The sequence below is a fragment of the Tiliqua scincoides genome, chromosome 11 (genome assembly GCF_035046505.1).
Source record: "Tiliqua scincoides isolate rTilSci1 chromosome 11, rTilSci1.hap2, whole genome shotgun sequence".
Lineage (NCBI taxonomy): Eukaryota > Metazoa > Chordata > Lepidosauria > Squamata > Scincidae > Tiliqua > Tiliqua scincoides.
This window is the reverse complement of record NC_089831.1, coordinates 7149176-7167131: the sequence shown is the minus strand read 5'-3', so window position 1 is coordinate 7167131 and position 17956 is coordinate 7149176. Positions and strand designations below refer to the sequence as shown.

The following is a 17956-nucleotide window of genomic DNA, read 5'->3' as shown; positions in this document are numbered from 1 at the left end:
GGTCCAGCCTATTTATACATGGATTTTTTATACACAGATTTGAATCAACACGAATGGCCCCTGCAAATGAGAAGGAATGTGCTTATCCCTGGAGAAGGGGAAAATGCATCCCTTTAAAATCAGTTTAAAAAACAGAACAGTCCTTTAACAATAGCCTCCTTAATGACAGAGAGAGAGAGAGAGAGGGCAGCTGGCTGACAATCCTTCTCTCTCCAGCCCCTCCCTTCCCCCTGAGCATGTGAAAGAAAGGTGATCACTTTGCTTTGGTGAAGGGTGGAACTGAGCTACTTGGAGGAGAACTGATTTATTGATTGTCTTCTTAATGACTCTTATCTTAGAGTCAAAAGGTCAGCAAGGCTGTTTTTCAATCACAAAGAAACTTTGTTTTTAAAATGGATTTGCTATAGTTGTTTTTTGCCATCCACATGAGTGCTTAGAAGGGAACCCACACAAATAATGCGTCTCAACCTGTATATAGGTATTAATATACTTGTCTAGGAAAATTGGTATGCCATAATGTGGAATGTGGACTATTTGCTTTATTCCAGATGCATGCATCAAGATGCCAGGATGAATACTGTATTAATGTTCGTGGACCATGGGTAGGGCAACTTTATTCTTACACCTTCCAAAAATAAGGTACATGTCATTTGGTCCTCCACCTTTTCTTCCACTTTCCTGAAGGACCTTCATGGTAGAGGCCCACAAGTATAGCTGTGTTCAAGGTTTCATCAAAACATGCAGTGAATTGCGCATTCACAAAACCAGATTCATATAATCTTCACCATAAGAATAGCATGAGAGTTGCTTCACAACAAAGCAAACAGCTGTTTGCCTTAAACAGGAGCAAAACACTCCTTTTCAGACAATATTACACACTATTTCCTACACAGATGTCCCTTTCATTGAAAGTGCAATCTGAGGCCATCAAGTTTAGCGTTCATATAGCTCATAATATTGTGAGAAAACCCTATAATTACTGTTGCCAATGGCCAATTTTTAATTCACTTAAAATCCTGCATGCATAGGAAACAAATCCAAAACATAACACTTCTTTCCAAGATGCTGTTACAAAACATAACATTTCTAGAGAAGTCTGGATGGGGCACCTTAGATCTAGGCCTGCTCATCCCAAACCTGTTGTTCGAACAGGATAGAAAAGTAAGTCAATCAGGTAAAAACAGAACCTGGCACTGAATACCAAAGGTATTCCGAAGGTTATAACCACTTTGGATAACTATGCAGAGTCAGCAAAAATAATTCTTAATTATAAAACACAAGAAGCTGAATTCAGACAAGTCATGTCCTTGGTCCATCTTGCTCAGCAGTTTCAACCCAGACTGATGGAAGCTCTCTAAGTTTTGGACAGGGGTCTTTTGCCAGTCCTACCTGCAGATGCTACTAGGGACTGAGTCAAGGGGCTTCTGCACGGAAAGCAGGTACTCTGCCTGTGAGCTACAGCCTCACTCCATTTTGTCAGTCCATTTTCAAACCACAGTAATGCACTTTGAATTGGTGCAATCTAGGAACAAATTTACTCTCACAGTGAGTGGCAACCTGAGTATTTCAATTATCTCAACATCACCTCTGTTGCACTGTATCCAAAGATAGTATCATAGAAGTTAGAAAATAAACGATTCCCCCTCCTCCAAAATAAAGCAAACAAAGAAAAAACTGACAACAGAAGCCCAAAACCTAGACAATATACAAATGTGCAAAATTTTGCATGAATATAAAAAGTTAGAATTTACAAGTTATTTTGGTCTACAAACAAGAATTCCGGTGTGGTTGTCATCATGGCAAGGGCATTCAATGCCTTTTACTGTAATTTCCAATGACAAGAAAACCTCTTCCTTGATGTGGGGGGAAAAAGCCTATTAGGCTTCTGCCCTGAAAGGATTTCTCAAGTCCCTGAAAATGTTGTATGTAGAAATAAAGGTAGGGTGAACATGGACTAAGGAGGATTTGACAGACTGAGCTTGCTTTGGTAGGAGGCGGGGATGAGTAACTGGAGAGATTTAATGACATTCACAATTGGGCAATTCCACATTCTTGATGAGAGTCCTTATCCAGGTTTTCTGCATCGCTGTGCCCAGGAATGGATTACTAGATTACTGTAACATTCACAATTCCCAAACAGGGACTATTAGGGATTACCAGACTAAAAGTAGTCTGCTTCCTACTTTCTTGCCAATTAGCTTTGACACCCAGAACCAAGATCTCTCCTGGGAGTGCCTATCTCTTCTCTAATAGCAATCCCTCCTAGAAGAAAGGCAGGGAAAAAAACAAAACAGATTTTGTGATGGATAGATTTGGCTACAGTGAAAATTAAAGCAATTTACAAATCTCTTTGGAACCAAATGTACTGTGCAGTTTCATTAAACTAAAGATGATTTTTAAAAGTTTATTTCCTAAAATATAATCCCAAGATTACTTCTCTTTATCATAGTCATTTATAAAGGCAGAAACTGCTGAAAGGTTCAAGGTAACATCTGCTTTAAAGGTAACCTACTGACTTGCAAGTTCTGAAGCCAGTCCCCTTGTTCACATGCACCCCATTGCTAAAATGCAGGGTGCAATGCTGCACAAGTCCCTTAAGACCTTTCCTTGAAGGTTGTGGCTCTAGGTTCTCTCCTCAATAGCAAGAGAAGAAGAAAATAGGAAATAGTGACACACTCTCTGTCACCGTCCCATCCCACCCAAGTCTCAAGAAGCCTTTCTTTAGCCTTACTTGCGTAAGGATTGGTAGGGGGGTGCAAGATAATTGTTTTGTTTGCAGACCATATTTCCTGGTTATTTTTGAAGTGTTGGTTATCTCACTTTAGAGTGGAAACAGTAACAGCTGCTCGAAGAGGACAATCTAGAGATCTGGGACTTCATCACAGCAATTAGTTGGTTGCCTCATGCTTTACCTCTCCTTTCCCACCAAAGTAGAAGACAGAAGTTCATGCTTTTTTCTAAAGTCATCTTTACCTTGTGTGGAAAAAAAAAAAGTGAACTGGAGGGCGTGAGGTTAGTTTTCTTTTTTTCAGTTGGTAAGAAGAACTGTCACTGTAATTATGAGGTTGGGCTGAAATCAGGAGACCCATGGTCACCCTTATGATGATGATCCCTGCATTTCAGATGGGACTCTTTAAAATCACAGTTTTAAAAAACGACTTTTCTTCCTTTTGTAGGGAAACAGTCATGCAAGAGATAATTCCATTCTTCAGCTGTGCCAGGCAAAGGCAGGGAGTTCTTTGCATTTCTGATTGCTCCCTCCCTCTCTACAACAGTAAGAAAAGCTGTTTTTAAACCACAATTGTAAAGGGACATGCTTTTTAATTTTTTAAAACTGCTTTTATTTAACACATTATATGGTATCAGCAGGGAGTCCCAGAAACAAACCCCTGTGGATGTCAAGGCACAACCTTATTAGGAGCAATGGAGGGGCAAGAAACCTGGAAGTGGGTCTTTAAATCTATTTTTCCACCATTTTTTTAATCCACTAGAGTTTCTGGAATGAAACCCCAGTGGATAACAAGGGGTATACTCTTGAGGTATAACGACTTGTATATTCTTATCCCTAACACTGAGATAGGAAAATACCAAGAGTCACTTGAAAGTGGGGATGCACACTTGAATCACTCTGTCTATCTAGAGCAGTGTTTCTCAAATGGTGGGTCGGGACCCACTAGGTGGGTCGTAAGCCAATTTCAGTTGGGTCCCCATGCATTTCAATATTTTATTTTTATTATATTAGATTTGATGCTACCGTGGTCTGTGACTGCATTTGGGGAAATGTTACAGACCTGTACTTTTAACAAGCTACTATGTATCTTTTAATAATGATAGTAAATAGGACTTACTCCTAGGTAAGTGTGGGTAGGATTCTATGTAGCCTAGGATTACTAAAAATCTTCCTTCTTGATGATGTCACTTCTGGTCATGACTTCACTTCTGGTGGGTCCTGACAGATTCTCATTCAAAAAAGTGAGTCCCAGTGCTAAATGTGTGAGAACCACTGATCTAGAGATTTAATTCCTAAGATTATCCCCTTAGAAAGGGCTTCATGGCTTCAGCTACAGAGCCTAAACTAGTTACAGACTGACAAGACAGTCCATTAGGTGAGAAACCCTGCTGAGTGAGAGTAGTCATAGGTAGAGGTGTTTGAAAACGGTTTTATTTTTTTAAAGATTTTGTGATTTGAAAAAAGTGAAAAAGGTAGAAAGTGGTGCTATGTGTTTTTATTCCAAGCTCTCATTTTTATTAATTTTAAACACGTTAAAAGTGTACTAGGAAGGTGACACAGGCGATATGGTAACAACGGATGCAGCAACAGTACTATCTCTAACTGGAAAAGTAATATATCTTAAACACCAAATTGCTGTGTTTTTTAATTCAAATACAGGTGTGTGCCACTTAACCATTCACTTAACACTGGACCGCATATATGGCGGTGGTCAAAGCACAATAAAGATGCTTTTAATGAGGCAATTGCGTCTCCCATAGCCTACAGCAGAGTGTCTGTTTACACAACAGAGAAGCTCTTAATGCAAAGAAGAGGCAGTCTATCTCCAGTAGCCTGTGCAGCCAGCTAGTGTCTGGCAGGAAGTGTCGGTTTACACAACAAAGGCAATAGATTGAATTGAATGTTCACTTAATGACCTAACTGCTTAACAACGGGGATAGGAGAACGTATCCTCATCATTAAGTGGTGCACACTTGTATTTTAAACACAAAATAGCAGCGCTTTGAGTTTTTAACACAAAGAAGCATCTCTAGTCACAGATGAGAAGAAGACTTAGGCATCAAGGATAGCTGGTGGGAAGGTCTAGCAAGAAACAGACAAATGAGTGATCACTGAAATGTCATCTGACTTGCAAAAAGCATAACTACCTGCTTTTATCAATCACACTGTTAAGAGAGGTTTGGGGAGGGGGCAGAGTCCAGGGTTATAGTAGACAGTGTGCATGTAAACAGTCCAGAGCTCCACCTTGGCACTTTCAGCCAAAAGGATCTCAGGAGCAGGACTAAGAAAAACATATGTCTGAAACCTTGAAGGGCTGCCGCAGGTAGGAGTAATAGACAATACTAGGTAGACCATACTGGGCCACAGATTCCAGTGGTCTGATTTGGTCTAAGTTAAGAAGAATCTACAGACCAGTTGAACTGGCTGTTGTGCTCAACTCAGCATTGCCTAATTAGACACACAGAAATGCTTTTGGAGTATGAGGCTACTGCTGCTCTTTTGGTCAGAAACCTAAACTTCTATGATTTACAATTCCATAACATGGAAGAAAAGAATATCACTCCCATAACAAAACTTATCGCTTTTAAAAATTTTATCATATCTTCGCCTTGGAGGAACTCAATATTATCCTGCTTTAGCACAACCACCATTCAGTGGGTAGGTTAGGCTGAGGGAAAAGTGACTGACCCAAGGGCACCTAGTGAGCTTCCTAGCTGGTGAGGATTTGAACTTGGATCTCTCCAGGTCACGTCTCTGCCAGCCTACATCAGTTGTATTTATATATATTTGCATCTACGTCAATGCAGGTAACCACCCTCTGCACTAACCACATTAACACTGGCCTTGCCCCCCAAGCGCTGCATCCTGTTTTCTGGCTGCCTTCATCAGGATGCAATTATAAAAATTACCTCCTATTCCATTCCATTAGAAGGTCATTAACTGCTCTGGCAGATGCTCTCCGATATCCCCAACCCAGATGCACAGACTTGCAGTGCGATTTCCAAGACCTATGGATGCTTGCAGTCCCCGTCCCCCCCACTGTGGAAAAGCAGAAGCAGAACACAACAGCAGCTCCTGAAAACCTGTGAGAAGGGGCCACACCTTTTCACAAGAGCAAGGTTCTTCTTTACAGGAGATTGCACCAGCAGGGTTTGTGCATGTGTATTTTGGTAAACTGTTACTGCCTATTACAAGCCCTGTTAAGAGCCCTAAATGCTTGGGCTATGTGGCGTTATCTTTACTGATGAGCTCTTTCATCCAAGCCCACCGTTTAGTTCCCTTCTCCCACCCTTTAGTTCCCCGAAGCCAATACTACGCACATCCAAGCAGAAGCCCTTCAGTGCGTAGAGGAGTATTTTGCAGGAAGCAGAAAGCAAAGGCGGATCTCTGTGTGCACCAGTGAAGCACAGCTTTGCAATTCTGTTTTATCAGCCACACTGGGAGCAGCCCCCGCATGTACTAATCAAAGCCCACCCTGCTTTGTGAAAGATGAATGCCTGCTCAAGAGGAAAGGAATGGATGTATCACGGCGCTCTCTCCGTTGTGGACTCCGAGGAAAAAGAGGGTCAAGAATAGCATGAAAGGGCTCCATGCTGGCAGCTGACAAAGAGCGGCGATTTCAAGCAATTCACCAGGCTGCAAATGCCAGTTTGTGCAGCACACCTCAGCAGCACATTGGATGTATTCTCTTGTGCAGCATCACAGGAAACTTTCTGAGTGGCACTTCAAGCAATCATTGCCTCAGTACAATTTTCTCCGCCCACCCACAATCCCTGCCACCTCCCAAAGGCTCCTTTCTAAAACTATCCTCCTTCAGTTAAGTAATGCAGAAACAGGAAACACAGAGGCCTCCTCCAGGCACCGTTGGGACACCTGGAAGACAGATATTGTTAAAAAGTGGCACATAAAAAAAGCGTGGTTCCTCACAGATGTGTGTTAATGTTGCACATGTGTCAGGTGTCACAGAACTTGTCTAAACCGAAATGCAAAATAAATGTGGAGGTTCCTCAGGCAAAAACATGAGAAAAATTTTGAAGGAAGCCAACAGAGCCTTGATAAGAGCACTGGCGTGCCTCAGGAAGTGTTTCCACAAATGCCTACACTGCTGAAACAGGTCTGAAGATGAACTAATTAACTTCATGAACTAATGAAGATGAACTAACCCCTGCTAATTGGGTAAGAGGCACTTTTTCAAGTGAGTGCTCCTTTTTTCAGCAGGGGGAGAGTAACTGGCCCACCTCACCCCAGCGCTGTCTTGTTCTAGTGGCTGTCTGCTGGTATTCATTTGCATCTTTTTTAGATTGTGAGCGCTTTTGGGACAGGGAGCCATTTAGATATTGATTTTTCTCTGTAAACCGCTTTGTGAACTTTTAGTTGAAAAGCGGTATATAAATACTGTTAATAATAATAACTAGGCAAACTGCTTAGGAAGCTGGAGCTGCGCCTCACTGCTGGCTAGACTGCAACACAAACTCATCACTGGTTCGGCAGAGAAATGCTCTCATGACGAGAAGCACAAATGGAACGCTGCCCTATAAGACAAAGACTGTTGCCCATGTTTGGCTGCCAAAAATGGTCAAATAAGGAGAAAACAAGTTAAAAGGATCAAACAAGGAGAACAAAATACATTGAAGGCATGAGGGCTACCTATTCCTGTCATTTTATCCATTTTTAACGCTGCCTTTCCAAGATATATGATCACCACAAGGTGGCTACCAAGTTATAAGTAGGACAGCGGCACATATTTCAGAATAGATGCATTGAGATGGGTAGGTGAGAGGTTCAACTAACCGTAGCAGGACACTAATAATTTAATTATATTTCTATCCCATCCACTAGTATGCTCCAGGTGGCTAACATTTTAAAGCAATGCAGGTAGCAGTGCTGGATCTTTAACAAAAATTCAGAAGTACCAGTGGGGCAATCTCTTTATTTGGCCTGGCTACAAGGTTGAAAAGACGATGGGAACCTTTGTAGTCAACACAAAGGTTTGACCTCTTTATAGTCAGAGTTGCACAAAAGGAACTACTAACCCCAATGTAAGATAGAAAACTGAGGGTTGCTCCCTCCCTTGGCTGCTGCCAATTGCTGGTGCCATGCAATTGGAGCCAGTGCAGCAAATTAACCTTGCCTCCCTCCCTCCGCTTCTGTGCCACTGATGGTCTCTGAGCCATTAGCACAGCTGGAAGAGGGAGGGCAGCCCTTGTTCCACAATGCTCAATTATGCAATGGTATGAAAATGAAATATAAAAATTAGCTCAAGCCCCAGGCAAGTCAGGAATTTACTGTGGTTCTTCTCTATAACACAACCTTACTCCAATGATCATTGGGAAAGATAAGTAAGACAACTAAAAACACAGGCCTACAAAACTGAGGGTCAGAAAAGTTTTTCCCAAACTTGATGGTGGTTTGATATGAATTTGGGGTGCCAATTCCAAAAATAGCATCCGTTTTGCCCTATAATGTCTAGTTTTGGAGATATAGTATAGCCTCATTAGTGAATGGTTCAAGCAGCTTCCTCATGAGGAAGCCATGGTGTAGTCTTCCTCATGAGGAAGCTGCTTGAACCATTCACTAATGAGGCTATACTATATCTCCAAAGCTAGACATGATAGGGCAAAACGGATGCCATTTTTGGAATCAGCACCTGAAATATACCCAGGAATTGGTGTAACAAACGTTACAACAATTCAAGGAAGCAAAATGTGTGTTGGCCTGTGTAATCAGACATATAATTAAAAAACAGCACAACTTGCCTGTCCTTTATAAACTTTGCTATGCTGCACCTGTGGAACTAACACCAAAAAGCCTGATTATAATATTCTTTGTTGCTTCTACTGCAGCAGACTAAGCATGGCCGCCACCCACCACCCTATCCAGTTTCTACATAGGAGGGATGAGGATGGAAGGGCCACAAAGATGCCATAATACAGCATGCCAGCAGGATCCCCACTAAACACCACCTTCCTAAAATCTCCATTCGGCTATTTAAACTCCCTCCTTCCATAACTTTCACAGTTCTTGTTCCTCTAGATCTGGCCCTGCTTTGTTTCATCAGGTGCCCTTTCCTTTTTGCAGATGACACTAATTGAATCTGCTCTCCAACATCCAGTCCTCTACCATTTTGAAAGGCCTGTGAGACCAGGCATCGAAGCTCTGCCATCAGTTATGCCCTTTGAAAACGTCCACATGTTGCAGATAATATAAACTGGGGGGGGGGGGGAACCTTCCTTGACTAGTCAATGCTGTCTCACTCAAAGATCACAATCCCTTAGGGCATCTGTAACATTTACCAGCAAGAGACAACCCCTTACCCACCGCTTTCGCCAGCTGACATTAATAGAGCACACCGGCTCCACTAAACCAATAGCTGTGCAAAAAGTTAACAGTATAGTTAAGGGTCAAGACCAAATCTTTCCTATCACCAGTTCAGAATACTGCTTTGGTTAGGGAAAATAAGCCACCAAGAACATCAAGCTCTAGTAAGTGACATCCCAAATGCAGGGGACTGTGCTTCTTAATGCTTTTGATGGCACACTGTGAAGCGAAGACAGATATAACGTTTGTAGGGAAAGGTTGCTGGTTTGGAAACACTCTTAGAGCATTCAGTACAAAACATACTTATTTCTCTTGTGGGTCAAACTCTGAAAAACCCAAGTTCTGAAAGCTTGCCACAAAGGTACTGATTGGCTAGCATCCATAATGCTACCAACATAGATGTACAATTCCTGATAGTCTAAAAACAGTTACAAAACCATTTCCTAAAAAAGGTGAGAAAGTTTAAATATAGACTCTTATAAATAAATCTACACACAACACTAGAATTTCAAAAGGTAGACAGCCACCTGAAGCATTGTGGAGGGACAGAAATGAGATGCGTCGGTTTTACTGGAGCTCATGGGCGTTCCCATGTAACCTTTTATGCTGCCAACTAGTGGCAAGAACAGAACAAAACTTCTCCACTCCCCATCTGAACAAGTACTTTAATACACTTCTTTATAGGTGTCAATGAAGCAACTGTACCCTCACCCCACCCCAATTAGTGACTCCTAAATTATTCACTCTTCTAGGACTTAAGAGTCAATCCTGAATCCTTGATATCTTGATTGGCCTGTAAGACCAAAAGAGCTTGGAAGCCTTTTAGACAATGCAATACTCATAAGCCTTACTGAGACCCAGATTAATCTGGAGATGTATTAGTGAAACCAGAATTCACCAAGATGCCCAGGACAGAAACTTTAGAAGATCAATATATTTTGCTTAGGCAGAATATATAGTTGTATGTCACAAACAGACACAGGTATTCATATTTCCACAATCTGCCACTGCAAGGGCAAGACAGAAAGTAGATCAGCATCTACTGCAAGATATCTGGGTAAGGCCTTTTGACTGCTGACTGTTTAACAAATAGCTCTAATAAAAAGACTTCTCCCTCTTCAGGTTGCTGAAACAAAGAAAGGTTGTGGGGGGGGGGAACAGGAGTAGACTTTTATGTGAAAGGATTGCAATTTCAATCCTGACACTAAAAATAAATTCCTGGAATGAACATATACTAAAGAGGGACGTGGTTCCTTAATTCTCAGTGTGTGTCATCTCCCACATCCAAATGAACTGTTTTACATCTGGTTCTGGTTGATGGACCTTGGGGGTCCAGAAAAAACCACAGCAGACTCTACAAACATGAAATTAGCCTGCGTTGAAATCAGCCAGACTCTACAAACATGAAATCAGCCTGCTTATGAAGACTCAGTCTGATTTTTTTTTATTTTTGCGAACTGACAGGTCAGGTTCCCATTTACAGCAAAATGGCAGGGAGTGCAGAAAGTAGGAAACACAGTAGCATTTAAAAAGCGACCAAGAGCTTTGAACCCTTGATGTCTAGTGCTGCAGTCTAACCACTTGGCTACCTTGATTCTTAACTGACCTAAAAATAACTTTGAATTTAACAGAAGCTTTACCACATGCCAACCCTCTGCAAGTACAGGACTTCTGGCATTTAAGAACTATACCATAAGAACATAAGAACAGCCCCACTGGATCAGGCCATAGGCCCATCTAGTCCAGCTTCCTGTATCTCACAGCGGCCCACCAAATGCCCCAGGGAGCACAACAGATAACCTCATCCTGGTGCCCTCCCTTGCATCTGGCATTCTGACATAACCCATTTCTAAAATCAGGAGGTTGCGCATACACATCATGGCTTGTACCCCATAATGGATTTTTCCTCCAGAAACTTGTCCAATCCCCTTTTAAAGGCATCTAGGCTAGACGTCATCACCACATCCTGTGGCAAGGAGTTCCACAGACCGACCACACGCTGAGTAAAAACCGGCTTCCAAAGCAGTACAAGAGGAAATGGTTCCACAGATTTAGTCCAGACTTTAAAGTGCTAGGCCCCAAAGGACTCAGTTGAATTTTCACCTCTATACTGAAGTAGCCTCTGTCCACGTAGTCTCCCAGGAAGAGGTAGCGAGTGTTATTGGGTGATCCTCCAACTTCAAACAACTTCATCAGGTCAAAGAACTGCCCGTGAATGTCACCACATACTAGAAGAGGAAGGACAGCACAAAAAAAGGGGGGACAGGATTACATGCTAAGAAGAGAAAAGTCATGGAACTAACAGAGAATATTGTTTTGCTTTAAGCTAAACTGTTGTGTTCAAGCCAACCCCTGTATTCAAATTTCCCAGGTACAAAAATTCTTCTCTCCATTTGGCAATTCAGGGTTTTTTTCTAACACTGAGCATACAAACATGCTCAGGAAGCCTGATGCTTTGGGCAGTTTGTAATTCTAGACTGGCCTCAGGGAGCACCAACTGCAATAGAAAACACTCTAACCTGTGATTGGAGCTTCAACTTCAATCATGGTCTTCTCATGTCTCAGAATGGCAGCTCCATCATTGATTATCTTCAGTGCTGCATCCTCTTCCAGTCGTCCTTCTTTCACCAAGTGGTTTTTTAATACCTCCAACCTGGGTTTCCCATCTTCAAACACTTCTTTCAGGGATAGCCGCTGCGTGGGGGGGAAAGGGACAGCTGAAAAGAGGAAAAGAGAACAAGAAAGAAAAATTAGGAATGGAGATGTTCAAAACAATAAACAACCTTGCAATCATGCTTCAGCTCTGGATTATTTAACTAGAGCAGAAAGTTAGGTTCTCCAAGACACAAAGCCCCACTGAATGAGAGCTATGGAACTTACTACACATTTAGGGTCAGGAAATGGTAGGGATGGAGGGCAGATTATGGTCAGCGAAAAGAGGGTGAAGATTATTTTGCTGGATGACCTGGGGAGGAGGGAAACCGATAATTACTTATGTGGTGCCTGTTTAGGCAAATAACTCTTTGTTTTAAAGAAATATGTAAACAAATTCTGCATTTATTCCAGGTTATTCAAGGCCTCAAGGGCTGTTTGTGTAGGCAGTTGCTCAGTTTTGTTTAGGGACTAAAAACAAATGTGGGATGTGTGTCAGATGTGTAGGGTGGAGGGTTACATTTTTGATGAATGAAGGTGCATATTTGACTCCTATACCTAGATGCTTGATTGTCTAGACTCTAAAACTTTGATGCTATTGCCCAGGTATTCGAAATATTTTTGTTCAGCTCTGTGCAGAGCTGCCACTAATAAATACATGTAAACAATTGATGATAGATTCCAAAAATGTGTAGCGGGTACCAAGGGATTTGAAAGCTTTATCCAGTCTTGAGCATCCTCATGCTACATTTCATGTTGGTCTTTAAAAAATACTGTATGCTGTGCTTCCATTTTTAGTGTAAAAATAAGGCATTTTTAATCTTAATGCCTCTCTTATTAGCAATTTCATAGAGATTAGCTGGTGATTTTGCTTCCCTGTAATTTACAAACAGCACCCATAACATTCACTAAACTTGGAATGAGTTAATTCTGTATCTCCTTGCAGTTTTAACCCTAAAAGGAATTAACTGGATATCCCACTTCCCTGACACTAATCTCAACTGATTCATCCAGCCCTGGGGATACCATATAAACCAGTGATGAAGACTCACTATTCAGGCTGGCATCAAACACACAGCATGAAGTTAAGATTGTTTTAACAAGCTCTCTATCCATTGCTGAAAGACCAATTAAACTCAGAAACTTTTTGCAATACCCAAACATGACCACTCAAATTAGAATCTTGAGACTTAATTTGCATTCCCTAGATTTTATAGCCAGTTGAGTTTGGAAGAGAAAAGTATGTAACAAAGAGCTTATCAATTTATACAGAACACCAGGTGTGATTAAATACAATTCAGGAGCCACAAGTGACTTGTTATCAACTCAATCTCAAAAAATATAATAGTTTAAAAGTTAAGAGAAGCTGGTGAACATGTTAAATATGTTGGGGCAGAGGGGACCCTAAGGAAAAGTATGAGTCAATGGGCACAGCAGCATGATCAGTGGAGCCCCAAGGAAATGGGTGCATAAGCAATCACAGCACAGGGCAAATGTGCTAGAAACCTCTGCTCTTGTGACTAAAAACACTAGGCAGAAAACAGCTAGGTCACAGAGATGAGGACAGACACAGAGGCAAGTGAGAATTAACAGGAGAGCTCTTGGAACTCTACAGCAAATGAAGATTGTGATATGCCACTGTGATATGCCATCTGTGATATGCAGATTTAAAAACTTAGCTGTCTCCAATATCTATATCTGAAGGGCACTGCTTCTCTGCCATCATTGTGCTACTGCTGTGAGTACTTTGGTGATCCCACACACAAGCCACTTCAAACATTAGTGCTGGCTACAGGCCTACAAAGGACAATACACTTACACCTCTACAAAATACCTATTTTTTTAGACAGCCGTGTGGCTCTACGCAGGACTGAACCACACATGTCCCTGTCCTTTTGGACCTACTGCCTGCGAAGTTAGAGAGGACTTCTCATTAATACACAGCCTGATCACACTTCACTAAACAGAGCGCTTTCCCGTCTTTACATACAAAGTGCATGGAGGCAGAAGCTACTTTACAGGCAATACTACTTGTGATTTATATTGTATTCAAAGCACAAAATAGATGTTATCTCTGCAAGCCACAAAAGGTATTACCCCATAACTGCAAATGGGGAGGAAATGGGGAAGGAAAGGCAGCAGAGAGAGGGGGAGAGAGCAAGTGCACATACCCAGAGCTTGTCTGAGGCAACCTAATGAGTTCAGTCAACAGGAAGATTGAACAGCGGGCTCATCACCACACACACTAAAGGCCAAGTGGCAAAGGCAGCCATGTCAAGGTAAGTAGGTGCATGTGCCCAATGCAGACTGGGACAGTACCAAGGAGGGGAGTAGGGCTAAAACCTCCACATTGTCATGCTGTCATTCTAACTTAGACTAGATGCATACACCATTTACAAGCAAAAAAGATAAGTGTCCCGGGTCCTATGACATGCCTAACACTGCATCCAGTGTGGCCTGGGGGCCCTAGTGACATTACACGCACACATGCATGCACCCAGAACTGCTCTTCCTAGAGCAAAACAATTTGGAAAGGGGGAGATTTGGAGAAGTAGCAGAATGAGAAGGAAGGCGTTGTTTAAACCTTTTTCCTTCCTACTACTTCTCTACTCTAAACTATCCTCCCAATAATACATTTCCCAACCCAACAAAGCTCCAGATGTGTGGGGAGAGCCTCTAGGAATGGTTGTTATTGTTTAAACAGTATTGTATTGAAACTTCCCATCACAATTTAGAATTAAAGAAATACGTTTCTCAACCGCCAGGCCAGGTGAATGCTTCCCCAAAACAAATTTCCTCCTCTTTTTCAGTACAGTTTTTTTAAATACAAAAGTTTTCCCCTCCTGCCCCCACTGCTTGTTTGCATGCAGGTGACCACTGCTAACAGAGCCATGAGACACCTTTGACAGTGTCGATCCTCTCATATTTAGCAGGGGAGAGCAACTGTCCCTACTCATTCCAGCACAGCATCCCTCTCAAGACCACTTGCTGCAATCTTTCCTGTATCTTTCAAATAAAAATTAAAAAGACTGACAGCCTTTCTGGGCAGGGAAGCATCATTTTATTTCTTTGGCAGTATAAACCTCTTGGTGAACTTTTTGTCGATGTTGAAAAACGGTATATTTTTACCACCACAGGATGCAAAAAGAATTCACAGGAAGTAGGGGAATTCATGTCACAGGAAGTGCATCTTTTAAACAACCAAGGGCATTCACCATGAGCTTGTGCACACACCTCCTCAGAGTCCATTTCCTCTGCTCCCTTCAGCCAAATGCCCAGACACAGCTGGCTGTAGGCTCATAGTTGCATATTACTCTATACTGCCAATATTCTCTGATAGCACAAGGGAGCACAAATGCACACCTCTCAGCTCCTCAATGTTTTTAGCAATGCAGGGGTCTCCATCGTCAGTAGAGAACCTGTCTGACCCCTTTGGTCATCTCCACCCCCCACTTTTACAAACGTCTATACATACAAGGATGTAGAGTGTATTTCTCCCTTCCATTATTAATCCAGCAAACATTTCACCCAGGGTGCAAAGATCACATTCCCTCCCCCCAGCCCAGTGCCGAGAGCAGAGAAAAGCATTGCTGAAGAGAGACGCACAGACAGATGGCATTGCGCATCTATGTAATACAAGGCTTAATTTTTATCCTCCAATTCTGTGATTAGAAAGAAGTGTCCAAATGACAAAAAAGTTTGTGTGTAACAAAATATTATCTTGTGCGCCTGACTGAATGTTTTACTGCAGAACTAAAACTTTAACATTATAATAAAACAAATCTCTCTTGCATTTTGGGTTTTTGCTTTAAATAAAGAAACAGGCTGCACAATTCAATTCTGCACAATTTGGACTTGTGCATTTGGTGGTGGTTCTAATCAGACGATGAGCATTTTACTCCCTCTGTGCTATTTCCACAGATCCTGTGTGCTGCATCACCACCCTGAAAGATGAGGTGCATTTTAAACATAGTACAAAAATTTCTCAATCATATGGCACTGGCCTCTTTTAATACTTACCTCTTTCCTCCCAGAGCCTCTACTTAACCCTTTACAGCAACCTTTTCCATCTCACAGCACTCTGAAAAGGTGCTAAAATTGTCAAGGTGTACCACAAGTTTTTGGACAATTGACAAGGCACCGCTTGCCGCTGGATTGGCTCACATCCCCATATTAATAAATGACCCTCCCTAAACCCCTGTGGCACACCTGTTGAAATCTGCTGCTCTACAGTTATGCCGCTGGCCTTGATCCTGAGTTTTCTGTTTTGGGTATGTTTAAATTATTTAGATTTGACATGTTGAGTGCCTCTATTTTTACAATTTGCTATAGGGCACAATCCTAACCCAGCACTTTCCAGCACGGACATATGGGCAATGCAGCTCTGAGGTAAGGGAACAAACATTCCTTGACTTTGAGGAGGCCTCCGCGATTGACACCCAACTGCAGGATGCAGCACACGTCCCATTGGCATCGCTATGCCAGTGCTGGAAAGTACTGACACAAGGGGTTAGGATTGTGCCCATAGTCTTACAATTGCATGATAGCTAAACAAACTTTACTCTGGTACTCTGCAACAGCCCACTTTTTGACTTTTTAAAAATGTGATGACAACATACATGGACACAATGGCTCAGTTCAACTATAATTCAAACCACAATGACTGTAACTTTGAATTGTTTAATCCAGTTTTAAAATGTCTGATTAATCAGTATACCTTTCCAGTCAAGTGGGCAGCAGAGCAGAAGGAGAAGGATTTTGAGCTTTAAAAGGGCACAAGTGAAAAGGGTTAAGCAAACATTATTCCATGGGTCATTCTCTGGGCCCATTTCAGCACAGACCAGACTGCTTGGCTTAAAACAAAAACTCTGCTCAGCAAGTAATTTGAGCCTCAGAGTTGAGATATACCAAGGAAAACAGAGCCTGCCCTAAGGAGACATTTCTTGTACGCCACAGTGCTCAACCAGAAACATGGACAGCGGTCAAGCAGACACCAGGACATACCCCTACTGCACAGAACCCAACAGAGCAGCACACACCCTAATAAACTTCTCTCTTTGCGCATCGCAGTCACTGTGCCAAAGGAGAACCTGTATCCTGGCACGTTAGAATATACAAATCCATGAAGTTTAGCTGCTTGTATCCCATTCTAGACACCTGTTTGATGTGACTACCATTTCACCCCAGTGCATTTGCAGAAATGAGCTCCTTTTCCAAATTGTTCCTAGATGTACAAGTGAAGAAACTACGGCTGCTTGCTTGCAAAGATGGCTGCTCTCTGTAGGGGGGGAAAAAAAGACATTTTGCAAGCAGACACAAAACAGCTAGTACAAACCAAAAAAGGAACCATATCCTGTGATTTCTCCCTTTTCTAGACATCCCCAGTTTATAGTCTGCCAATGAGCAGCTACTGGAAGTTTGACATTTCCTTAAAAAAGGTATCCTCAACAAACCCACCTTGCTCTGTGATGGCAGGTTTTGGCATGAGAGTGAGCTTTCAACAGCACACAAAGCCATAATAGTAGTTAACACAGAACAGCTACGAGGATGGCAAATACTGGAAACGGCCCAACAGTGCTAAATGTTTTGTATTATGTGCTTGTACAGTTGGCTTGCATCCTGCACAAGGGCTATGTTCCAGGCTTGGCGCATAAAGCCAAAATAGTGTATAGCCAAATTTGCACTGAAAGTCCTCCGACACCCGGAAAATGCATACTGCCTCTTAGAAAGAAGGAGCCACAAGTGGGGCCACCAAACAGCTTCATTCTTTGATCTCGGGCTCCCTCCGGGGCATGTGTTTAGCAAGCAGAATGGCAGGAGGAACTGTCTGCACTACTAAAGCCATTTCTGCCCAAAGCTGCATATACACAACAGGGAACAAATGTGCACACCTACGGGTTGGGCAGAAATGAGTTAAACTGCTAGTTTTATTTTTGCTGTTTTTGGCTTGCCTACAGCATATGATGATCACGTGCAAAATGCAGCACAAGAGTATTCACTTATAGAGTATTTTTGTGCAGCAAGTGGTTTTTATCTTTACTTCATCTATTCTCAAAGCCACACAGGACAGGCTTTCATCATTTGCCCATTTTACAGATCGGGAACTCGACGGTCACACTCATAAAGACTTACCCACTACACTCCAGAAAAGTTACACTAAGCAACAGTAACAAGAAGTTCTCTCCATTATTGCCATACTCCCCCAGTCACCAAGACCTCTCAGCAAAATTTATTTTTCTATTGTCAGTGAGAGCT

General features: G+C 42.1%; 1 protein-coding gene across 4 annotated transcripts in view; it reads right to left on the bottom strand.

Annotated features, from left to right (window-relative positions):
• Positions 1 to 17956, bottom strand: part of PPP3CC (protein phosphatase 3 catalytic subunit gamma) — an 85991-nt gene that overhangs the window by 30739 nt on the left and 37296 nt on the right. For all 4 annotated transcript variants that reach the window (XM_066639796.1, XM_066639798.1, XM_066639797.1 and 1 more), the window contains exons 2-3: positions 11569 to 11766; positions 11153 to 11277 (exon numbers count right to left, since the gene is read on the bottom strand). In XM_066639796.1, coding sequence (XP_066495893.1) covers positions 11153 to 11277; positions 11569 to 11766 — 323 coding nt within the window. The remainder of the gene's footprint in view (positions 1 to 11152; positions 11278 to 11568; positions 11767 to 17956) is intronic.